The sequence below is a fragment of the Lutra lutra genome, chromosome 12 (assembly GCF_902655055.1).
Source record: "Lutra lutra chromosome 12, mLutLut1.2, whole genome shotgun sequence".
Taxonomy (NCBI): Eukaryota; Metazoa; Chordata; class Mammalia; order Carnivora; family Mustelidae; genus Lutra; species Lutra lutra.
The window spans coordinates 47833011-47859361 of NC_062289.1; the positions used below are offsets into that span (position 1 = coordinate 47833011).

The 26351-nt window shown below is 42.1% G+C and overlaps 1 protein-coding gene across 1 annotated transcript in view; it reads right to left on the reverse strand.

The window, feature by feature from the left end:
* Positions 1–26351, reverse strand: part of TTC39C (tetratricopeptide repeat domain 39C) — a 106719-nt gene that overhangs the window by 43186 nt on the left and 37182 nt on the right. Inside the window, exons 2-6 of the mRNA XM_047698288.1 lie at positions 17466–17514; positions 14879–15007; positions 12150–12264; positions 3061–3415; positions 1180–1348 (exon numbers count right to left, since the gene is read on the reverse strand). Coding sequence (XP_047554244.1) covers positions 1180–1348; positions 3061–3415; positions 12150–12264; positions 14879–15007; positions 17466–17514 — 817 coding nt within the window. The remainder of the gene's footprint in view (positions 1–1179; positions 1349–3060; positions 3416–12149; positions 12265–14878; positions 15008–17465; positions 17515–26351) is intronic.

Genomic DNA, 26351 nt, shown 5'->3' on the forward strand with positions numbered 1-26351 from the left:
ACCCATGGCGGTTCCTGGGGCCTGACTTCTAGAATCAACTGTGCTACAGGGCACCCAGTTAACTGGGGGACTGAGGTCATGGATACCTTGCTATGATTCCCTGCAAGCTGCTGGTGCACCTGGCATAATGACCACCTGCTTCCATGGTACGATTTTTTTTATCATATAAATACTTTTCTCTTCAAATCCTCATGCCCCCAAGCAAGCAAGCAGGCAGACACACACACACACACACACACGAAGAAAAAAAGAAAAAAGAGATATAAAGGAGAAGCAGAGATCCTCCAAAGACCAGGTTTGTTCTGCTTCTAGAAGGAGACAGCCTGGCCTCGTTCACTGCATGAGCCTGGGAAGTTCCTTGAAACCCTCCTCGATCCCTTTTTCTTTTCTTTTCTTTTTTTTTTTTTTTAAGATTTATTTGACAGACAGAGATCACAAGTAGGCAGAGAGGCAGGTGGGGGTTGGGGGGGGGGAGAAGCAGGGTCCCTGGTGAGCAGAGAGCTCGATGTAGGGCTCGATCCCAGGACCCCAAAACCATGACCTGAGCTGAAGGCAGAGGCTTTAACCCACTGAGCCACCCAGGCGCCCCTGGATCCCTTTTTCTATGAAATGCAGATGACATTTTATATCTATGTCCTAGATTTGCTCTGGGGATTAAACGGGATATCAGGAATAAAGCGCCTGGCAGAGGACCCGCCCAAAGGAGGCCCATGAAAAGGCAACAAAAGCTACTACTGTTTCGAAGCTGATGGTGTCCTTGACATTTCACCCAATAACTTGTGCATAAATCAGTCGTTAACCAATACGAAAATTTAGAAACAGATTATCAGTAACCCCAGCAAAAAAAAAAAAATTTTAAAAAAGGATCCTATCTTGTGTTCTTCACGGAAGACATGTGCTACGCTCCTGTGTCTTCGGCTGAGAGCACACCAATCTCGTCTCATTACCCACGAGAGTGCTCACCCATGCCCCGCCCACGTCTCCCCAACAGAAGGTTACTGACTAACATCCTGGGTTCCTGGAAGAGGCTTTTGTAGCAACAATGCGGCGAAAAGCACAAAAACGAAACGTTCCTTGGCCCAGTGACATTTGGGCTCGTTCTGATAGGAGTCCCCGGGGGAGCGTTGCAGAGCCGCTTCACAGAAGGCTTTATGTAAAAACAAGAGGAAGGCACGGTACCTCTAATCGTTGTATGCGTCCCTTGAAAAACATGAAGAGGGAGGAATTTGGATAAGCAGCTTCTTTTTTGAGAAGAATTTCCTTGGCTTCATCCAGGCCTGCTTTGTTATCACTGCCATCCAAGGCAAAAAACGGACGGACTACAGTATGATACCAGAGCAGAGCCAATCTAAAGAAGAGGGAGAGAAACATTGAGCAAGACTTTTTGTATAGCGGTTCCACTTTTTAAAAACTTCAGAACACCGTCCTTCCAAAAGGCTTACTGCGCAGTCTTTGAAGAAATAAATTCAGAGTATCTTTCCCCGTATTAATTTTATCAATATTTGGAAAACTGAAACTTTGGCACAGCACATATATAGATCAGCATACTCCCATCAGGTGAGAGGAGAACAATAGGATAAAAGCATTTAGCTTGTCCGAGGCTTCCAGATGGCTCTTGAAGGTATGGACTGACGTAAATCTCTAAATTCTCCAATTCACTCATCAATACACCAGTCAGAAACAGTAACTGGTTATCATGAATTTACTGTCCCCTCATAATAAAAGCATTACTTTTTTGCAAAAGAAAATGCTGTTTTCTCCTGTGTTCGCAAAGTTAGAGTGTAAGCCTCAGAATCCAAATTTAAATATGGGAAACACAAACACAAATTCTATTCGAATGGGTTAAAATAATTGAGAGAACAGAAAAAAGGCTCTTTCTCTGGCCTTTGAGGCTGCTCAATTTAAAAAAACAATTATTTAAAAGTCCCTTACTTCAAACTCATCCTTTCAAGAAAAATACCATGTTAAATAAACTCGGTAAATAAAATAGATTCATTAGAATCTGCTTTAATGAACAAAAATCTTGTACCAACACATGAAATATTTTTCTTAAATGTACACTTCTAGCGTTGTTTATAAAATTGGTTCTTTTCTGGAGATCAGACTTATTTACATTACTAATTCATTTCTTTCCAGTACTAAGATATAAATAAGCAAATTATCACGTTACAAAAATGTTAAACCAAATTAATGAAATACCACTGTTTATGCAATTTAATGACTTTGGGGAGGCACATTTTCAAAATGAAAATTTAATGATATTTTTATAGCTACCAACTGATTAAGAGTGAATATCCAAATTCCTCAACACTGATAGGAGTTAAAACAGAGCTCACTAAAGTTCTCTGTGGCATCAACATTTTTTGAAAAAACTGGTAAGTAGTGTAATGTCAATGGACATTTAGTGTCTGATAAAATTACTCAAATTGCACATGGTAGATATTTACCAGACTGGAAAAAAAATCATAGTTTTTAACTGATGGAGGAATGGGTGAATCCTTGCTCTGGATAGTTATACCAGCTTCTCCACATTCCTGTGTAAATAAATCTCATTTCGGTTTACTCAACAGGACTCAATTTAGTTGACCAGCACAAAATGTCCAAGCCACATAGGAGAGACTAATGAACCAACCGGGATCAAAGAAAATTACCCAGTATCAAGGTTCTCCGTAAGGATAAAAATTTCAGACTCACCGAAATTCTTATTCCTTAAAAATTCAAAAATTAGGATCAGGAATCTCAGTGACTGTGATCAAGGTCACAAAAACGCCTTATCAAATCATTGGAGGTTGAAAATAGGCGATCATTTTACCTGTTTAAAATAATACAAGACTCGGGAGAGCCAAGAACAATGTCCTGCTCTCTAACATCCGCTCCAGAGTCAGTTTACAAATAACCACCAGAAATGCAGTTCTTGGCGCTGCATTAAAAGACATAAGGCGTGGCATCATGTCAACCAACTAAGCTATTTACCTGCAGTTTCCTTTAAAGGCTTTGATTGTCGTTTACTTACTTTCAACACTATATTATCTACCAAAGCATTGCAATACAGCTACTCACGTAGCTAAAGGGGCCTTCATGTCCTTACTTTCGCTTGCATACATCAGTGAAGAAAGCCCTTGCAGGCGGTCTCCAGGAAAACCCAGCAGGTTGATGATTTTGAGCAGGTTGGGGGGCACCATGGATATGCAAAGGTGAAAAAGGCCATATCCAAAGCTAACAGCACCTTTCAGTCTGTTTAGAGACTCCTCAGACACCCCTTCAGCCACAATGTGATTATCATTTGCAGCGTCAGAAGTCAAAGGCTCTTCAGTTAGCTTCTTCTGATACAGCTCCTGAAGGGCATTGATGTCCAGATAGCATTTATTATAAATCTTCCAGGCTTTCCTAAGGATCCACCCACCTTTTATATAGGCTACAGAGAAGGGAAGAAAGCAGGAGAAAAACAAGCATTCAAAATAATTTTACTGTAATGATAAGGGACATTGAACAATGACCTGAAATTCAAGCAAAAATTTAAAAAACAAAAACAAGAAAAAAAGACCATCATCTCCCATTGCACCTTGTTTTCTGCGGAGGGCTCCTTATTTGCTGCCCTTTACTACACTGGATGACCACTTGACAAGAACCACATATTTTTCCTCACCGTTCTACCAAGTCCCTTGTACATGAGCTGGGACGTAGTAGCTGACACTCGCTGCAAGGCTCAGTGCGTGACTGCTAGCACGCAAGTGTCACGTGAAACACGGACCTCCACCGCATTTCTGAACTACCACGGCAACTTTGCCGATAAACCTCTTTCAGGACTCCTCATGTTTGTCTACTCTGTGTCTCATTCCTCCAGAAGTTTTAAGTCTAATTCACTGCTAAAAGTACACCCGAGCATCAAGCATGGCAACTTGCCAAAAAAATAAAACCAACAAAAAGGATGAATCTGTACTTACTGGGTGAACAAATGGGCAGTTCACCAAGGTATAAGTCATTGGTGTTCAATGCAGCAATGCAAACCATCCCCCATTCATCTGTGTCTAATGCCTACTGCGTGGCTTCAGCTCACCTTACTAGGATGCCAATATTTGGTCTATGAGGATGATGCTCAGCCCCTACCCCCGCCTACATGCAGAAAGATCCAGGGAAGGCAGGTGGCAGAAAGAAGCTACGTCACACCAGAGGTGAGAAGATGTTATTTATGAAGCTGCTTCCATTATTTCCTGTCAGACCAATTTTTAACACAGTCCTCATCTCTGAAAGAGATTTCACAGACACAACATGGGATTTGCCCAGTTCCAGGGCCCACTAGCCCCTCTCACACAAGCCCACGGGTCCTGCCTCACCCTCTTCTCCTGTGAACACTTACACATCTTCTGATGGGAGAGGGAAGGGGGAGCTGACTTATCTGTGCTTATCTGAGTGTATCACCGCCATACTTCTCAGCAAAGGTCTTCTATAAGGGATTTTCTAGAGAAAAGAGCTGATACGCTCAGCCCAGTTACCAATAAGGCACCAGTCATCTGACCCCAGTGCACCAATGGAAAACAAGATGAGCTGTCCTGGGCTTCTGGGCCCTTTAGAACAGTGGAAAAAGAAGTTCGTAAGAAGTTATTTTTAAACTACAAAAAATATGTAACATAAAATCTGACTTTAAAAAGACGATTCCGAAAGTGATCTAAGAACACATGGTCTATACAGAAAAGAGCCATCAGAGCAGGCCTACTGTTAGCCTTTGAAAGGCCCACTTACAAGACTGGCCACGGCTGGGGCTGTGAACTTGGACTTGGGAGGGTTTCCAGAACTCTCAGAAAGGATAAGAGTGGCTCACTGTGCCTGCCACCCTGCTTACAGAAGTAGTATGTTTTACGTTGAACACCTGCTTTCCCCCTGGGGGCCTGGAATTTGGGTACGTGCAAGACAGGGTGTATCTACGCATGGTCAGCCCCCAACAAAAGTCTGGGTGCTGGGTCCCTAACAAGCTTCCCAATTGATAACAAACCTCACTGGCCAGAGAATTAAGCATGTCCTATGCGACTCCACTGGGAGAAAATTTGGGGTCGCTTGTGCCTGGGTCTTCCTGGATTTCATCCCATGCACTGTTTCCCTTTGGTCATTTTGCTTTGTATCTTTTGCTGTAACAACTCACAGCCATGAGCTTGATTATATACAGAGCCTTCCTGGGAAATCACTACAACTGAGGGTCTTAAGGACCCCCGATCCATGGAATCAAGCTAATATTTTACTTCACTGTATCCATTTCTTGACAAATGATAACCACAACTCCTATGGGATGACCATTCAAAACACAACCAACCCATAAGTTCCAAGTTCTAGATTGTTACATCCTGTAGACTAAGTCCACTTAAAAGAATAGTTACTGTAAGAGAGGATGAACAAACAAAACGAAAGCTTTATTTTTAAGGAAACTATTTTTATAACTTTACAGTTATAAAAGTAATACACACTTGAAACAACTCATTTAGTTCAATTTAGAAAAAAAAAATTTTTTTTTTTAACCAACTGAGCCACCCAAGCACTCCAATGTAACAAAAATACTTACTGAACAAATATTACATTTCAGGCACAGTTCTAGGAGAATCAAAGGGAAGTAAGATACAGATCCCGCCTATCAGAGGCACAATGACTCTTCCCTTCTAAATGGAAGTACCGCAAGAAAATGAAAGGTTGGAGAAAACCCTGAAACCTACGGACTAACAAAGCACTCTGGTTGATCCTGTATGCCCACAAACAGGATACTCAGTTAGGACCCAAAAAGCCAAAGGTTGAATGGAAAAACAGAAAAAGAAAAAAGGAACACAAAACCAACTGGGATCTAATAAAAAGGAAAATACTGGCTACAGATTTAAAAAATGAAAAAAAAGAAAATGTGCAAAACCCTAAAACTGTTCATTAGCTATTGTGTTCCTATTATGTGCCTAGCACCTTGCCTGGCAACCGAGGGATATAAAAGAACCAGAAGACATAATCTCAGCCCTTCGAATGCCCACAATAGAACTGAAAAATAGAACAAATTAAAAAAAAAGTGCATAACATAAGACTATATATAGCTCTATGTGCTTGTTTACGTGCCCCACTGGGGTCATATGGAGAAAAATGAAAACAAATCATGTTGAGATGATGGGTGAGTTGTTCCTTATTTCCTTTTTGTCACTAAACTTTTCTATGTAATAAATATATAAATGAATTACTGCGGAATAAGTATTGCAGGATTTCAGTAGAAAACTTCACTCCTTCCTACCCCCAGGCCTAACTGGAAATCTTAAGAAAAATGGTTAATTCCATTTTCTCCTGCATTTCTGGGCTGCTGTGGCTTCACTCAGGAAGCAGAGCTTCCATCTTGGGAAAGGTAGCATTCCAGGAGCGAGGAACACGACTGTGGGAGTCTGAAGGAGCAGGTGGGCAAGCCGTTCAGAGCCAGAGTCAAACAGGGGACACAGAGTCCAAAGGGGACAGGGATGGTGTACGTGGGTTACGGGGCCCCCTGATGTCCCACTAAGGGCCTGCACAGAAGCAGCAGGCTACTTCTAGGACAGGGGGGAGGAGACCACCCGTGTTAGGGAAATGCACTGTAGTAATCCAGATCTCAGGTGAAGAGTCGTAGCGAAGGATGGTAGGAATGGAAACAAACGTCAAAATCCATCAGTGCCAACTACACAGACCCAGTCAACAAAAAAAATGACAATGGTAAAAACCCTGTTTTTGTAAAATAAAACATAATTTAACAGGTCTTTCATTTCCTGCCTAAGAGACGAGTTTAGGCATCCGTGTTTAAAAGCATATATTAAAATATGTAGTAACAAGTTTTAATGCCTTCAGAACCCAAAGTTTTCACTAAGTCAAAGACTATAATTTGTGCAAGACAAAGTTAATGAGAAAGATGTAGAGGCAGATTTTGTCTTTGCTACTCTCTGAGCTCATGGCAGAGAAACAGCTTCCCCAGGACTCTCACCCTACTTCCCTGTCCCCAGTGCTGGAACCAAAACATGTAGGCACAGCCAGACTGGGTCTAGAGAACAAAGGTCCAGTGAGGAGCCGGCAGAGCCGGACACATGCTCCACGGAGACCACAATGCAGTTCCCGCTGGAGGGACCCCCCAGCCGCCCTGAAGCTACAGCAATGCAGCTCATGAGCACACATTTTCCCAAAAGGCACAGAAACCGTACTGAAGAGCCCCACATCCTGCACAGCCCTCCCTATGGCTCCTCCAAAAGGTCAAATATAAATCATTCAACCACTGATCTCGGTGCCTCTGAAGGAAGACACACACAGCAGAAAACCACAAACCATTTGCCTTCCCCTATTCAGACCAGCCTCGGTCAGCTGGGTGTAGCGAGAGAGGAAAGTTGGTCCCCATTAAGGGAAGGGTGGCACGGGGGTGGCGGGAGGCAGGCAGCGGGAGTCCTTCCCAGGAAAGGGCAAGCATTGTCTAGAAAGTGAAAATACCAAGTCATACCAATTGATGTTGGGATACATCTTAGAGATTTTTCAGCATGGGATCGTAACTGGTGGGACCCCCTACCACAGCATTCTGTCGGTTCACTTATCCTATGTGAGGCTGTTTAAAAATGGTTTTGTTTTCACTTCCAAAATACTTCTAAAAGACTCACTTTTCCAAGCTCAACTCTTCTTGGGGTTCAGCGGTGTGCCGCTCCTTCCTGAATGGCATCACCCTTCCTTCGTCCCTTCAATTCACACATGACACACCCACCGTGTGCGAGGGAACAGCACAGCGGGTGCCAAGGACATAGAGGGGGGAAAGGGACTTCCGTTCTTCTCACCTGCTCAGGATCTTGCTTGCTCTGCCCCAGGCAGTTTCCCAGCTGCTCACGCCCTGTGCGCCTGATCTGTGACCGACTTACACGTCCGGTGGGTAGAGTATCCCCTGAATTAGAAAGGACGCGCTCCTCTCTCCCCTACCAAGCCAGATGTCCCCTCAGGGCAAGAGCTGCATCCCACTCCTCTCTAGAGCCCTGGCACCCATCACCCCACAGTGCGGGGGGCAAAGCAGGGGCTCCGTAAGCGTGGGCAAAAAAGCGGCAGACATCGCTGCTGCCCTCAAGATTTCAGTCAAATACTGTGGACAGACACGTGCCCAAAATTTTGTGCTGCTTTGTGACGAACTCTATGACTGGGCACAGAAGTCATGTAGGAGAGCAAAGGGCAGATGACGAAGTGAGGAAAGAAGGCTGGAAGGAAGCTGGCCTGGGACGTCCCTGGAGAGGCAAGAGAACCATAAAGGGGCTGAGGGTCTTCCACACTGGGAGGGCAGCAAGCACAAAGGCAGGGGGCAGCACAGGGCGTTCAGGGAAGCGCCGGGAGCTCAGCTTAGCAGGCTGCTGGGAAGGCAAGCAGGCCGGTAGGGAAAGCAGGCAGGTTCGTACAGGCCACCTGAGGAAGGAATTCAAACTTTCCCTGCAGGAGATGTAGAAGAGCCAAGTGCTTAAAGCACAGGTCCAACGAGTTTTAGGAAGATGGCTCCCAGGGCAACACAGAGAATGGGGTCTGGAGAAGCAGGGGACTCAACAGTAGGCTGTCCCCCCGTGCCAGGGGCTAGGGCCATAGGATACGAGCAACCACGGCTGGGTTTCTGGGCCTCTCGGAGGGCAGAGGTCCGTGGAACCAGGCTAAGGTGACAGGGGAAAATGGTGAGGACACTAAGAATTCAGGTATGAAACAAGAAACCCAGGGCTCAGGCCCGGGTTCTGTCCTCACTAACAAGGTCTGTCAACTCAGCCTCATCGAAGTCACGCAGCCTCAACTGCCTCACCCGTGAAAGAAAGCAAACTCAGCTGAGGAAAATTTATCAAGCCTCTATTATGCCAAGAACACAGAGGTGAGTACAACATAGGGCCTATCCTCAAGTTCTAAAAGGAAGGAAAGGGGGCAGCTGGGTGGCTTGGTGGGTTAAGCTGCTGCCTTCAGCCCCCGTCATGATCTCAGGGTCCTGGGATCGAGCCTGCATTGGGTTCTCTGCTCAGCAGGGAGCCTGCTTCCCCCTCTCTCTCTGCCTGCCTCTCTGCCTACTTGGATCTCTCTCTGTCAAATAAATAAGTAAAATCTTTAAAATAAATAAAAAAATAAAAGGAAGGAAAGGAAACAAAATAAGGTGGCAAGTACCATAAAACAGGTTTTAAAAATAGTTTCTTTGTGTTATGAAAGTAATGAATATCTGCTCATTGGGGAAAAAAAAAAAAAACCGAAACAAGCAGCTCTGGATAACAGAGTCCATTAAAAAGGTATTTATAAAGTAGTATATAAAAGGAAGAGAGATGATGGGATAATCCATTACAAAGAAGTTCAAATGGGAGAAAACACAAGAGTTCTTTTAACGTATGAAGCATTTAAAAATTCAGATTCATCCCTACTTGGAGCTCAGATGAGTGTGTGCGCACACCCCGCCCCCACTCCAGCACCACCCACTCGAGGTGGGGGAGGGGCCCTATAACAAACACCTCCAAGAAGGCAGCTTTTCCGCAAGAAAATTATCCATCAAAAAAGTTTTCTAAGAGGAGTGCCTGGGTGGCTCAGTGGGTTGAAGCCTCTGCCTTCAGCTCAGGTCATGTTCTCAGGGTCCTGGGATCAAGCCAGGCCTCGGCTCCCTGCTCAGGGGGGAGCCTACTTCTCCCTCTCCTTTTGCTCCTTGGCTCATGCTCTCTCTCAAATGAATAAATAAAAGCTTTAAAAAAAAATGGATTCGAACAAAGTAAGTTTTTTATAGTTTAATAACCCAGTGGGCTTCTAAAAGGCTATTGAAGAACATTTTTGGTTGTCTGTTTGAAACAAATAAGGAGATATAAAGCAAATGACCACTGTGTCCATTTATGTCTGTCAGAATTTCATTTCAATATCAATATCTGTTCAATAAATTATATGGCTTTAGGCAAAACGGAGAGCACTGATCAAAATCTGTGATAAATGGGATTAAATAATTGATTAATATCAACCTAGTAGGAGAATGGGAAAAGGCAAAGGCGGCAATTTATGAAAGAAATAGAGTTTATTAATAAAATATAAAAATACATTGACCTAATAACCAGAAAAGAAAAAAAAAAGGCAAAGCAAAGAACACCTAAATGTCCAAAAGTAATTGGTTAAATAAATCATGGTACATTCATATGAAAAACTACTGTTACTATTTAATAGTTTGAAACTGAGTAACAGAGAAATATGTAAACATGTAAAATACAATCTAAGGGAAATATGTAAAATACAATCTAAGAGGGAAAAGTTGGGTACAAAGCACTATAGATTCCATTTTATAAAAGAAGTATGGAGAAACACAGAACATTAAAGAGTGATTTCTTCAAGTGGTAAGACAAGACATGACTTGCTTTCTTTTTCACCCTTCTCTATTTTCCAAGTTTTCTGTAACAATGCTCAGTAATTTTTAACCAGGATAATGATTTTAGAAATAAACAGCATGAATCAATATCTCTGTTTCATGAGGGTAAGGAGCATCGCCTGTGCTGCTCACGTAGCACAGGGTTTATTAGCACATCATATGTATTCATTAATTACTTGTCAAACAGACCCATGAATGAGCCAATAAAGGATATACCAACTTTTGGAAATTTTATACACTTCCAGACTAACAAAAGAGTTATAAGATTAACACAAAGAATTCCCAGATGCCCTTTACCCCGATTCCCCAAACATTATACTACACTGGATTTATCCTTCTCTCTAGACAGGTATTTTCTCCTAAGGGCTAAAATTAGCTCCTCTAAAAAGTCCTTCTTGAGTGTCAGAAAAAAGGAAGTACAAGATCACAGAAAATGCCAGAGCTCCTATCTTGACCTGAGAAGTCTAACAGCTCTGCTGCTTTTAATATAGACATGAATGGAGGGCTTCAAGTGGGGGGATTTGTACTGATGTATCCCAGAAATTTCACATGAGCTATGAGCCCTCAACCATGTAAGTATCAGGCAAGTCCCAAGAGGAGCATTAGAGAGAAAAACATAGAACAGCAGAACCAAAGCAAAAGGCCAACACATTTTAAAAGAAGGATAAATTCTAGCTAGTCCAAATCTTGGAGGTCAAAATAAAAGTTAAGTTCCATTTCTGACTTGAGGCAAACAGAAACAAAGCATCCTCAAGAATAGCCGGAGGAAAGAGACAGGAGAAGGGAGAGGAAAAATTGGTGACTGGTAGTCGAGAGAGAATAGTGTACATTACAACTCAGCTGCAACAGCCCCTGCTTCATTTAAGGTTTGGAAGGAAATGCTTTTGTGGTTGTGAGTTTTAGCTTATTTCCTTTCGGAATTTTCATTTTTTTCCGAGTAAATCCTATCTGCCAAAGCAGCAAATTTCTCCTGGCAGGATCAGACCGATACTCACATAAGCTGAAGACTTGGTGTCTGTGTTAGAGTCTTCCAGAAGCTGTCAGACTCAATTTGAGTCTATAGCTCTCAAGATATCAAAGCTACAGAACCCTGGAAAACAACGGTCTTGGGACAAACTAAGACATTCGTTCATAGCCCTTACTCAAGGTTGTTCAAATGTAGGTCATTCAAATATTTTAGGAAATATTTGGTACCCACTCAGGCCCTCAATTAACAACTTCCTGAAAATGTTAACTTAAACCAGTTATATTTCACTTTAAAGATTATTCACAACTTGATTCTCACAAAGGAAAAGCATGATCTATCTATCTGGCACTAGCAATTTCTCTAACTATGACAGAATTATCTTGAGACAAGAGGATGAAACACTGACTTCAAGTCTAAAACCACTCCCCTAAACACACATTAGGCACTCGTGGTTTCAATTTCCTAAGTAAAACTCAATATTATGCCCCAAAGATGTGCCACATATTTTCAAAGGCTAAAATACAAGGCACTGTAAAAATGGGGCGGGGTGGGGAGGGGGGAGGATTACTTCTTGTGTCCACTGAATTTTGAAAGCCATTAAAAATAATGCTTTGGGGATACCTGGGTGGCTCGGTCATAACGTATCTGAATCAGCTCAGGTCACGATCCCAGGTGCTGGGATAGAGCTCCACATCGGGCTCCCTGTTCAGCGGGAGACCTGTTTCTCCCTCTCCCACTCACCCTGCTGGTGTTCCCTCTCTCTTGCGGTCTCTGTCAAACAAATAAAATCTTAAATAGTTAAAAAAATTTGATAATGCTTTGACATACCTGACAATTCTTGTTTCACAAACGAGAGCACAGCCAGATAGACCTGACAGTCGGCTATGATTATTTGCCTCTGAAGCCGATCAACCATAGAGGGGGCAGATTTTCGGACGTCAACCTGTTGGGTGGAAAGAAAGTACATGCTGACGAATCACACACAAAAACAGGACTCCATCCAAACCCCCATTACTTGACTGTGCAAAATAATTTCACACAGGAACTGGGAAGCAGGGCATGGGAAGCCAAGACCAGATTTATACCATATTCCCATGAGATCTGGCTGTTTCGTTAACCATACGATGAAGAACATTGTAACAAAAACAAAAAACGGGGGCACCTGGGTGGCTCAGTGGGTTAAAGCCTCTGTCTTTGGCTCAGGTCATGGTCCCGGGGTCCTGGGATCGAGCCCCACATCGGGCTCTCTGCTCGGCGGGGAGCCTGCTTCCTCCTCTTTCTCTCTGCCTGCCTCTCTGCCTACTTGTGATCTCTGTCTGTCAAATAAATAAATAAAATCTTTAAAAAAACCAAACAAACAAACAAAAAAAAACAAAAAACGTTGCAACTCAAAGACAAATATTCTAAGCGAGAACAGTGAAGTTGGTGGACACCAGGAAAGTCAACACAAAAGTTCAGAGGTTTACCTTCTTTGAAACGAGTTCTTACTTATCCAAAATAAAAACCACTAAAGGTAGAAAACATATTCCCCAAAACAGATAACCCGAAAAGCCGCTCTGCAGCCATCTACCTTCGTTCATGTAGGACGAACAGGGCGGGTCATAACTTCAGTGCACACAACAGAGATGTGAGGGTCAAAAACTGATTACATTTTAGTTAAGGAGAAAATAGGTTTGAATAAACCACAAACTGAACTCGGAATTTAGGCTATACCTCTAAGATGACTACCTCGATGAAAGAAGCAAAACATAAAACAAAACCCAGACTTTTTATAAAATGTTGGTCCTTATTGTAAAGATGTTTGTAAGTGAAAAAAACTTATCCCCAAATAGAATACTTTTTTTTTTTTTTTTTTAATTTGTCAGAGAGAGTGAGCACAGAGAGACAGGCAGAGGGAGAAGCAGGCTCCCTGCTGAGCAAGGAGCCCGATATGGGACTCGATCCCAGGACCCTGGGATCATGACCTGAGCCGAAGGCAGCCGCTTAACCAACTGAGCCACCCAGGCGTCCCAGAATACTGCATTCTTAATGCAAAGTGAACCTGAACAAGATACGCCAAATACTTTTCATCAGCTTTCACAGTAATATAAGAAATGCTAGGATCTTTACAAATATGACAATAGCATATATAGTACACACAAAACAATGAACTGTTTTCCTTTTTTACATTAGCATAATCTATTCTGGTCACTATTGTTGCAAGTGTAGTCCCAGAACTCATTACTTTGCTTAAGCAAATGTCAGTCTATTGATGCTCCCGGTTCTTTGTAATAACATCTACTGTGTGGGGTTGTTGGAAGGGCTAATGAGGTATTGTATGTGAAAACGCTTTTTTCAATTGCAAAGACCCATTATCAATGTTAATCCCTAACATATGTGGTTAGGCACGGAATTAGAATCAGAAGACACACATATAAATAACTTAGAGTCTAATGAGGGAACGCTGACCTCGTTACCATGTAATGTAGATAAGTGCTCTGAAGGGTCAAGTACAGAGTACTATAGGGACAAGAAGGAAACCTACTCAGCACGGCTCTGGGGCTCGGGCAAGAGTCCTTAGAGAAAATGATCTAGGAAGAACTCGAGAAGGAGTAGGAACCAGGTCCAGAGGGAGGAGAATATTCTAGGCAGAGGGAAAGGAAATGCCAACTCAACCACAGGAAGGAGTTGGCAAGGAGCAATGGAACAGTAACAGTGGGGGTAAGGACACGGAAAACGAAGCCAGCAACGGACTATTTACATTTTAAAGACTGTATTATGGAGAATGAATTCGAGGCCCGTGAGGCTTGTTGCCGGCAAATGGGGATGGTGGCTGACCTCAGGACATGGCAGGGGTGGAGAGAGAGGTGGATGAACTCCGGAGGCACTTTAGAAAGAGAGCGACAGGACTCAGTCACTGATGAGATGGGGGTTTGCAGAAGGAGCCAGCAAGGAAAGCTCTGGTCCTTCTGCGGCATCAAGAGGTTTCCTCATGGTGGACCCAATCCCCAAGAGCAGAGGTGAAGCAACCTGGACATGAACGAAGATGGGCAGCTTTTGAGGACTATAACCCAAAGACGGGTTTGTCAGTTCAACAGGTAACACAGGGGAGACCCCTGGGCCATCCAGAAACACCAGGGGGTAAGGAGGATGCCTCCCCAAAGACCAGACTACCACACTGAAAGGTGAAAGCAAAATCAGGAAAAGTGAATGACAATGTTGTTGTTGTTGTCAGGGGAAAAACTAGGTAAATAGCTGAATTCTTCAATAATGCCAAAATGCAACATATTTGAATTACACATTCGCACGAAAGCCTCATTACAAACGCTCTTAGCATGTGGCCCATTATGGAAGAAGATAATCTTAAAATAGCAAAAGAATTAATGCACTGAATGGCTTTAAAGACTGACAGGGCAGGTGGGGGTGGGTCCTATTGTTCAAAAAAATATATTTTACATAATCAAAAGCTGTCAGAAGCACGTAGTGCTTTCAGTCATATCCGAAGTTTCGGAAACCAAGTAAAGGAGCAATGCCCGATGTCCGCGGCACCCCGTTCACAGCCTGAAGACAGAACTTACATTCTTCTTAATTTTATTCTTGATGGTTTCAATTACTCCAGCCTCTTCGCTTTCACACAGTTTTTCTGTTGTCTTTAAGTCATCACACGCCAACTGCATTTTTTCCTCCTCAAATGTCATCATGGCGTTCTTCCAAGAAAGAAATAAGGAAAGAATGAATGAATGAGTCAGTCTCTGGAAATTGAGGCGATTTAATACAACAAAATCCCAAACAAGGACCGCCCCCCCCAAAATTCAAATTTTATTTGTTGCAAATAAAAGAATTAGAATGTTACAGCCTACCTCAATCATTTCCAAGAACTATAATCTCAATATGAAATAATATACCTCTATCACACCTACATGAAAAAACATAGGGTAGTAAACATTCTCACAGTTACCATTCTAGGATCTTTTTCGTTGTTACTGAACGCAGTAACCAAAGCCCTGTGTAATTTCTGATCGGTCCACTTCGTTCAGTTTTTATCGACATCTCACTGAAAAGTTCATTCTCCCCATACGTAGACCCCACACATTACCCTGTCAAGACATGCTAACGAAATGTGTCAGCGATTAGGTTTGCCTTAAAAAGCGTCAGTCTTTTCAGGGACAACAATTCAAATGGGTTCCTTTACTTGGAACTCGTATTACACTGTCCATAGTGAAAAATTCCACTGGCAGCCCGGTCGGTTTTTCCAGGCCACAACTGACTAGGTAGGGGCAATCCCTTCTCTGCTGAAAACCTGCTACTTTCACCAGTGACACAGAGGTTTCTGAGGTTATGAATGGGCTGTAGGGGCAGAGACCAGACACTTGGTTCTTGGAAGGACCTAATGAGCTCATCGCAGCTAGCTCTACCATGCCCTATCCATTCAGCGAGCCCTCTCCCCGCTTGGCGTTCTAGGCCTCCTTGGTAGGATTCCAGTATACTCTCCCCTTATAGCGAAACCAGACCACAGCCACCTTTGCGCAAGCCCCCTGCCACACTTTCTTTCCAAGCAGACCCCAACCCTGCTACAACCTCCCTCCCCACTTTCCTCCTCCCAGCCAAGCCTTTGGCTGCATCTCCCTCCCTGCCTTTGTAGTGAGGTGGGTCCTCAAGCTGTGATTCCCAGGGTACCACTGTCCTTAAAGTCGGATGCTATGTTTCATTGTAAATGTCAAGCCTTAAAAATTTGTGTTGTATTCCCTGGCAAGAGGATGAAATAAATAGCCTGAATGAAAACTCTTGTCACCAGAAGCTGGCCTGATGCCTGCAGTGGGGCACCGAGAACAGGCACAGGACACACCAGTCTGCAGAGATCTTCTTAGATCTGAAATTATTTTAATGCTTTATTTTACTTCACTCGGTTTCTACACATACTGATTATAAATATGTACACACACACACATATGTGCTATTATACCATTCTATGATAGTTTTTTTTTTTAAGATTTTATTTATTTATTTGACAGAGAGAGAGATCACAAGCAGGCAGAGAGTCAGGCAGAGAGAGGGGGGGGGAAGCAGGTGCCCTGCTGAGCAGAGAGCCCGATGCGGGGCTCGATTCCAGGACCCTGAGATCATGACCTGAGCCGAAGGCAGCGGCTTAATCCACTGAGCCACCCAGGTACCCCCGATAGTTTCTTTTTAAATTATGTATTTGAAAGTGGTGTTATATTATACATATTTCTGGGAAAAAAGCACCCAACTTTCTACATTGCCAAATTTTCTTCAAACACCTAACTGCAACCTATTCCTTCAATTCCTAAATACTAATATTTTAAAATGTAATAGTAACTAATAAGTTTCAACTCTGCTAATTTAACTTGCTTCCCAGTCCACATTTATTCAATATAATTTTAAAGCAAGCCTTTAGTATCCAAAGTCTGACCTTTTTTGTTTTTTAATCCCTAATGCAATTTTTTGGAAGGGTCTTTGCAATTTTATTTTTATTTAAAAAAATTTTTTTTATTGGGAAAACCAGAATACTTTGGAAGGTATAAGCATTTAATTTTTTAAATAAAGGGAAAGAGAATATCTCATAGATGCTGGCTAATAGGCAAAACTTTATCATACTTTTAAATGCTAAAAAGATCCGTATCTATAGGGGCACCTGGATGGCTCAGTCAGTTAAGCATCTGACTCTTTTTTTTTTTTTTAAAGATTTTATTTATTTATTTGACAGACAGAGATCACAAGTAGGCAGAGAGGCAGGCAGAGAGAGAGGAGGAAGCAGGCTCCCCGCTGAGCAGAGAGCCCAATGTGGGGCTCGATCCCAGGACCCTGGGATCATGACCTGAGCCGAAGGCAGAGGCTTTAACCCACTGATCCACCCAGGCGCCCCAAGCATCTGACTCTTGATTTCGACACAGGTTATGATCTCAGGGTGGTGAGATTGAGCCCCTTATCAGGCTCTGCATTCAGTGGGGTCTGCCTGAGATTCTCTCTCTCCCTCTCCCTCTGCCCTGCACCCCCCACCCTGTGCATAGGCCTGCTCTCTAAAATAAATAAATAAATCTTTAAAAAATTAAAAAAGAATAAAAGATCTGTTATCTATACAGCTAGTAACTTTAAGACATACTTTATGTTTCCTTCATGCCAATAGCTCTTCCCATACCAACTTACCAAAAAACTGACGAAGCTGGCTCCAAAACTCATTAACGGGCTATGATTTCTGTTAAGAAAACAAAATAAAATTATTTTTAATGTATACTTTTATAAATATTTGATATATTAGGATTACTACATATTCCTAATAATTGGACCGATAAGCAAAGTCTTAAAGCTGATTCAATTTTCCTAAGAAAGGGGCTCCTGGGTGGCTCAGTCAGTTAAGTGCCTGACTACTGATTTCAGTTCAGGTCATGATCTCAGGGTTGTGAGATCAACCCCCATGCCAGGCTCCAAGCTGGGAGTGGAAACTGCTTGAGGCTCTCTCCCTCCCCCTCTGCCCCTACCCTTTTCTCACCCCACTTGTCTCAATTAAAAAAAAAAAAAAATTATCCTAAGAAAAAAGTTGGAGGCAAGGAGTTTCACAGATCTGTTTGCTAAAATAGAACTGCCCGATTCTTCAAAGCAAGGCAAACAAGAAAATCAAATTATAACAGAGACTGCTTTAGTAAACCAACCTGACATCTGCAAACATGTGGCCAACGAAGATGATCGATATTCATTTTAAAAAATGCAAAACATGGGGCACCTGGGTGGCTCAGTGGGTTAAAGCCTCTGCCTTCCGCTCAGGTCATGATCCCAGGGTCCTGGGATCGAGCCCCACATCAGGCTCTCTGCTCAGCAGCGAGCCTGCTTTCTCCTCTCTCTCTGCCTGCCTCTCTGCCTACTTGTGATCTCTCTCTCCAACAAATAAATAAATAAAATCTTTTTTTAAAAAATGCAAAACATTTTTGAAAGTTTACACACATAAAATATCATTTTTGAAATAGATCAAAGGTTTTTTTGTTTTTGCTTTTTAAACCATGGAGCCAACCTTGAAAGTTCACTCATTCCATCAGAACTTTAAGAATGCCTCCCTAGGGTAACACTCTTGGGTCCTCTCCCTCCTCAGGAGCTTTGTATTATCACTCTGTTACCGCTCAATAAACCTTGCTTTGCTGCCCACCAAAAAAAAAAAAAAAAAAAAAAAAAAAAAAAAAAAAAAAAAAAAGAAGAAGAACGCCTCCTTCAAGTCAGACACTCCACCACTGTAATAGTCATACAGTTACATATGTAAGCCAAAGAGAAACTAAATCAAACTAATACGAATTCAACGAATAAAGGAGTATAAACTTTCCACTTCAAATACACAACCAGTGCAAAATCCAAATGTCTGTACATTTCATTAGAAAACAAGTGGTAATTGCCTTCTTAAAGTAACTTTGCTGATTTTTTAATTATGTAAGATAACATATGGTCATTCTAAAAAAAGGAGAGAACAATGCATTTAGTCAATCCCCTACAGGAAATTTAGTTTGTGTCCAAAGAGAATGTGTGTTTGGGGGTGGGGGGTGGGGAGCATGAGCACCGGTGTGTGTGTGTGTGTGTGTGTGTGTGTGTGTACGTACACTCATATAGCCAATGCGTGTATCAGAAGAACGTCTTGTCTTGTACCTATGTATTTTCAGGCAAATCCAATATATTCTTGGGATATATTGCTAGAGATAGCTTTACTGAGTCAAACAGTATGTATACCCATTTTCCTCTTTTGCGGGGAGTGAGTGGAGGAAGCAAGGAGAGAGAGGAAGGTAGGAGAAAGAGGAAGGGCAGCAAGGAACCCGATTTGGAATATCTAGGTTCTGCTACATTTCCCCCCCATCTATTTAGTACTCACTCAAATTCTACAATGAACAAAAATTTGTTTACCCCCACCTAAGAGGATCCTAAACCAACAAGAAAAATTGTAGGAAGGTCAACTCATTCGTGAAGAATCCCCCACCAGCCTTCACATGCCTAAACCCAGCTCGAGCACCACATCTGGAGCCCAGTGCCACGCCTGCCACCCCTCTACCATGAGGCAGAGCAGATGGCAATTCTCCCAGCCTGTGGCTCTGCGTGGACATACCATTAAAGGCTCCCAACCTAATTTGGTTTGCTTATGAGCGCCCCCTCTAAAACATTATTTTCTGCCTCTTAGCCCTTATCATGCCTTACACACAACAGGCTTCCAACAAATGCGAACCAGTGAAGGAATGGAAGGCAGAGACCCCTGCCTTTCAGGAACAAACACGTCTCAATCATGGGCTCCAGTGCCTCCCCTTTCCTTGCCGACACGTTAGCCACCTTGACGCCCGGAAGATGAAAGAAGCTGAAACTAGGGCCTGGTGTTGCCACATGTGCTTCTTGCTCTGGACTAAAATTAGGTTTCTGAGAGCCAAGGCTATTAATTATTCATGGTGCCCTAGCCTGGCCCTCGGTACTTCACATACCATCGCAGGGGAAAAGCCAGCCCCATGGGAATGCTCTTCCCTCCCTGATGCAAAGTTTCCACAAACCCACGGCATCTGGGACGTTAGACCTTGTACCCAGCACAATAAGCAGACCACTAAACACGCACCCCGCCCCCACCAGGCTGCACAAGACCTGTCGTTTTAGGACTTTAACAAGGTTCACTTGGCTTTTAAAGCTCCGTTAATTTACTTCATCTTGGCCCAGAGATGTGTTTCTACATAAAACTCACTCACTTGGGGGATTTGGAAGTGTTCCCTAAGAGTACAAGTCTCATTACTTTAAAACTAGAGCTAAGGAAGCAGAAGGAAGAGGCTCCTCGCTCATCACAATATGCTCACACTGGGAACCAATTAACAACGACCCAAACTCGAAGGGAGTGAGGATATTATGTAAAGACTGAGTATAAAGGTAAGCATTAGAACCAAAACACAAACCTTCCTAAATACCAGGAAATCTACAAGAACAGAGGTGAGGACAAGCGAAATAGACCACCTGGTAAAAACCCCCCTTATTTAAAAGAAGGAAGGATAGGGGCGCCTGGGTGGCTCAGTGGGTTAAGCCTCCGCCTTCGGCTCAGGTCATGATCTCAGGGTCCTGGGATCGAGCCCCGCATCGGGCTCTCTGCTCTGCGGGGAGTCTGCTTCTTCCTCTCTCTCTGCCTGCCTCTCTGCCTACTTGTGATCTCTGTCAAATAAATAAATAAATCATCTTTAAAAAATAAAAATAAAAAATAAAAGAAGGGAGGATACAAATATAAAAACATATACATATTTGCTAATATTGAAAAACAATGGTGGAATAACCTATAATTTTTTTAGAAATGGGTACCTACAAGGTGAGAGAAGGAACAGGGAAGAAGAAACAAGGATAGAAACAAAGCTTCTCTGTAGATTAAACATTGGAACCATGTAAATATTGCAAGTCATAACACATTTTAATAACACAACCCCTAAAATGTAAAACTAATGCAAATCCAGTTGGTAGAATAACCACACAGAATTATTCCAAGTGATGTTAGAACATAATAGTCTAACAGTGCGTCTTTATTATGAAATACCCTTAAAAACAGACCTCAGAAGATGGCAAAGAAAAAAAAAATTGTTTTCACTAATCATATCCTCACCAGTCAACTTGGTATTGTCCTTCTAAGGCTGCTGGGGCTGTAGTTTGTGATAAAGTAACATGGAGGTATGTCGATGTTTGTTGGGACTCAGGGCTTTGTGCACAGGACAAAAAACGAAGTTAATTAAAAATCTTATAGCCTAGAATAGGAACTCATCTTTAAAAAATACTTATTTTCTATCTACTGAAGAAGCCTAGAAATAACACCGCCAATAGCACTGAGAATGCTTAGTACCTTCTCTAAATACATTCAGAAAAAGAGCCCATGGCTCCTTAAAGAAATGACTGATTCCAGGGCAGGGATAAGAAATGTTCAGGAAGAGCCTGGAATAGCTTATTATAGCAGCAAGCAAGGAAACCTAAAAGCTATATTAGCGTCTTGAAGAGGTTTCCACTATGCAAACATGGGACAATTTAATTCCTAATGAAGGTAAAAACAGCAATGGATTGAAACATCAAATATGAATAAACGGTAAGTCCATAATGGTACTTTTAATTAAAAACAAAACAACAACAACAAAATCCCTCTGGTTGTTTATGAAGATCCTAAGGAACGAACTCATTATTTTGGAAACGGATTTAAAAGAAGAGACAGGAGCTCCTGGGTGGCTCAGTGGGTTAAGCCTCTGCCTTCGGCTCAGGTCATGATCTCAGGATCCTGGGATCCAGCCCCATGTCAGGCTCTCTGCTCAGCTGGGAACCTGCTTCTCTCTCTCTCTCTGCCTGCTGCTCTGCCTACTTGTGATCTCTGTCAAATAAATAAATAAAATCTTTTTAAAAAAAAAAAGAAGAGAACAAACAAGCATGTACCCTGTTTTTTCTCTAGGGACTCAGACTAATGAATTAGCTGGCTGGGAGGGCAGTCTTTTTACAAAAATATCCTGGGATAATAAATGAAAAGCAAAAGGTAGAATCAGTGTTTCATTTTGCAGCTCCTAATGAAGTAATGGACCTGGGCAATGACTGTAGAGACAAGGGAACATATTAAACAGCACCACGCTGATATGATCAGCAATAGCCAAGCTGTGGAAAACTCTGCAGGACAAAAATCCTAGTTTCCTCAATGAGATAAAAAAGTACATAAGGAGAGGGAAGAAATGGAAAGGGACTCTCCAAAATAAAAGGTATAGAATACCACAATTAAAGACAGAGACACATCAAACACACACACACATACACACATACACACACACACACACACACACACACGCACACACACCAATTCGAATAGGAAACGGAAATCAAAATAGCACCAAGCCACTAAGAATCTAAGGATAGGGGCGCCTGGGTGGCTCAGTGAGTTAAGCCGCTGCCTTTGGCTCAGGTCATGATCCCAGGTCCTGGGTTCAAGCCCCACATCGGGCTTTCTGCTCAGCAGGGAGCCTGCTTCCTCCTCTCTCTCTGCCTGCCTCTCTGCTTACTTGTGATTTCTCTCTGTCAAATAAATAAATAAAATCTTTAAAAAAAAAAAAAAGAATCTAAGGATAAATCTAACAGAGATGTGCAGTACTGCCACACTAACATTACTAAACATTACTAAAAAAACATTACTAAACATTACTAAAAAAACATTACTAAACATTACTAAAAACATTACTAAACATTACTAAAACAAAACATTACTAAACATTACTAAAACATTACTAAAAAAATTTTACTAAAAAACATTACTAAAACATTACTAAAAAACATTACTAAACATTACTAAAAAAAATAATAATAAAGACCTAAACCAGGGTTGTTGTTTTTTTTGTTTTTTTGGGTTTTTTTGGTAAATCTTTTTTTTTTTTTAAGATTTGATTTATTTATTTGACAGAGAGAGGTCACAAGTAGGCAGAGAGGCAGCGGGGGGGCGGGGGCGGCAGTGGCGAGGGAGCAGGCTCCCTGCTGAGCAGAGAACCCAATGCTGGGCTCAATCCCAGGACCCCGGGATCACGACCTTAGCCAAACAGAGGCTTAACCCACTGAGCCACCCAGGCGCTCTAACTAGGGTTTCTTAACATTTTGGGTCAGGTAACTTTTTTCTTGTGGGGGCTGTCCTAGGAGTTGTAGGATATTGGGCAGGATCCCTATTCTTGGTCATAAGATGCCAGTAACACACAGCCACTCTTCCACCATAAATGTGACAACAAGAATGTCTCCAGTCTTTGCCAAACGTCCTCTGGGAGCAAATCGACCCTGCCTGAGAACCACTAATCTCAATACAGAGATATACAGCTCATATGGGTTGGAATTCAACATTGCTACAATGTTAATTTCTCTTAAACTGAACTATAACTTCAATGCAAGCTAAAGCAAAATCCCTGGTGTGTGTTTGTGCTGTGTACGCGTGTGTTGTACCTGCTGTGTGTGTGTATTAAAAAGTTGAATCTAAAAATCTACATGGAAAAGAAAAATACTTGCAATGGCCAAACCAAATCTGAAGAACAACGATAAAGCTGGAGACCTGATATCAAAACTTAATTAAAATTAAGAATTTCATTCACTCAGAGATTAAAAAAGACAAGTCACAGAGTAGGAGAAGACAGTTAAATATATTTATCCAACAAAAACCTCATCCTCAGAATATGTAAAGAATTCCCACGCATCAGTAAAAAACCACACCACCAGTAAAAACAGCAAAAGTCTTTACTAGGCCCTTCACAAAAGAGGATATCTTAAAGTCAATAAGCATATTAGAAAGTGCTGAACAGCACTGGTTATCAGGGAAATACAAATTAAAATCACAATGAGATTCTACCATGCTCTCATCAGACTGGCCATACTAGCAAGGACTAACACTACCAAGCGTTAATGAGAATGTGGAGCAACTGGAACTCTCACACACCGTTTAGCAGTATCTACTAAAGCTAAAACACATGCCTACCCTGTGATCCAGTAACTTCACTGCTCGATATATGTATCATATACATATGTATATACACACACACACGTGTATATATGTGTACGTATAAATGCATATATCTACACATATATGTACGTGTGTGTACACACACACACACACCCCAGAACTGAATTATTACTATGCCCGCAAAAGATATGTATGGCACGGTAATAGTACTATTCACAGTAGCCTCAAAGTGGAACAAATAATTGCAGTATATTCATTCAATGAAACAGAATAGTTCCCAGCTAACAAACTCCTGCTAAATATAATAACATGAATCAATTTCATAGATAATGTTGAGTGAAAAAAGCCAGACACAAGATTATAGGATTCCATTGATATGAAGTTCAAAACTACTGTTCTGACCTCTGTCATCAGAGGGCAGAATTACTCACTGAGGAGGAGCTCAAGGGAAGATGCTGGAATGCTGGAAAACATCCTATAACTTTATCTGGGCTTAAGTAGTTATACTGCGGTGTTTACCCACATATACATTCTTCATTGTATGTAAGCTTTTCCTTATGAAAAAGAAAAAATTAAAGAGAAAAAAAATCAGATAAATAATCACTGAAGGCATTTGATTAGATCAATGAATTATTAATTTATTAAGTATGGCTACATTTTCAAAACTATTTTTTTTAAAGATTTTATTTATTTATTTGACAGAGAGAGATCATAAGTAGGCAGAGAGACAGGCAGAGAGAGAGAGAGGAGGAAGCAGGCTGCTTGCCAAGCAGAGAGCCCGATGTGGGGCTCGATCCCAGGATCCTGAGATCATGACCTGAGCCGAAGGCAGCGGCTTAACCCGCTGAGCCACCCAGGTGCCCCTTCAAAACTATTTTTTAGAGATGTTTACAAAAGTATTTACAGATGAAATGATGACTGGGACTTGCCTCGAATACAAATTGAGGTAAGAGTATTAAAAGTGAGCATAAGTACAGATAAAACATGATTGGCCATGACTTAATTCCTAAGGCTGGCTGACCAAAACATGGCAATTAGTGATTTTTATGTACTTAAGAAGATATAGGATATTTTCAAAATAAAAAGTTAAAAAGCAAACACAAATCAAAAATCCTCTGCAAAAGAGGTCTTTTGGAATTTTTTTTTTTTTTTTTTAAGATCTTTTGTATTTGAGAAAGAAAGAGAGGATGAGGGGGGAGGACAGGCAGGGAGCAGGGAGAGATGGAAAAGCTGGCTCCCCACTGAGCAGGGAGCCCCAATATGGGACTTGATCCTAGTACCCTGGGATCATGACCTGAGCCTAAGGCAGATACTTAACCTACTGAGCCACCCAGGTGCCCCTGGAATCCTTTTTGATGAGAAGTCTTATTATGGTCATTGCCATTGTTTGCTTTTTGAAAATGAACCACCAGTAGAAATAAAACGGCTCTAGATTTTGCTCTCTGTATATGGAGTCTCCCAAAGGCAGAAACCCTGTTGCAAATACCGAGGAGCAACTGATGATCTTTTCCTCAATTCATCAACACTGCCAAAGTTTAAAACACATTTTTCTAGGATATTAAAACCTGGGATAGGGGCACCTGGGTGGCTCAGTGGGTTAAAGCCTCTGCCTTCAGCTCAGGTCATGATCCCAGGGTCCTGGGATCGAGCCCCACATCGGGCTCTCTGCTAGGCGGGGAGCCTGCTTCCCTTCCATTCTCTCTGCCTACTTGTGATCTCTCTCTCTCTCTCTGTCAAATAAATAAACAAAATCTTTAAAAAAAAAAAAAAAAAAACCTGGGATAATGAAAATTCCTGAAATTCAGCAGAAGATAATATATGCACTCGATTTTCAAAGGAGCATTTTTTCCATTTAATAAATGGGCATAATTATTATCAGTCAGGCCCTAACAGAATATGCTTTTTCAAAGTGGCTGGAATTTTCAATTTTCATTTTTCAAGTGGCTGGAATTTTTTAAACTTCTGATATTTGTGAAAATGTTCTATATTTATATGATGTTGAGTTCTTAGAAGGATTCCCCAAAAGGGCTTTTCTCCCCTTCAGATGTGCAGGGAGATTGGACTTTGTGCATTAAAAGGGTGATCCAGGGCCACCTGAAGCTAATCAGCCATGGCAATCAACCTCACCTTTTGCAGCAGCCCCGAGATCCCAGATTGAGGATCAAAGAAATAATCATAAATTCACTCCGTGCTGCTCTTCAAGGGGGCTATGCCTTTTCTGTGACCCAGGCTGCTCATGGGACCCATGATGTTTTAAAAATCGCAGGTCCTTAGGGCCCCTGGCTGGCCCAGTTGGTTAAGTCTCTGACTCTTTTTTTTTTTTTTTTTTTAAAGTCTCTGACTCTTGATTTCAGCTCAGGTCAGGAGGAGATCAGGCCCCTTGCCGGGCTCCATGCTGGGTGTGGAGCCTGCTTAAGATTCTCTCTCCCTCCGCCTCTGCCCTTCCTCCCTCTTCTTCCCCACCCCTTAAAAAAAAAAATCACAGTTCCAGAGCATGATAGGAGCAATTAAGGTACGAATGCTTGCATAGATGTCACTCTCCTTGCCTTCAGAAACAAAACTTTTGCTAACAAGACAAGTGATATCCTGTGCTCTGT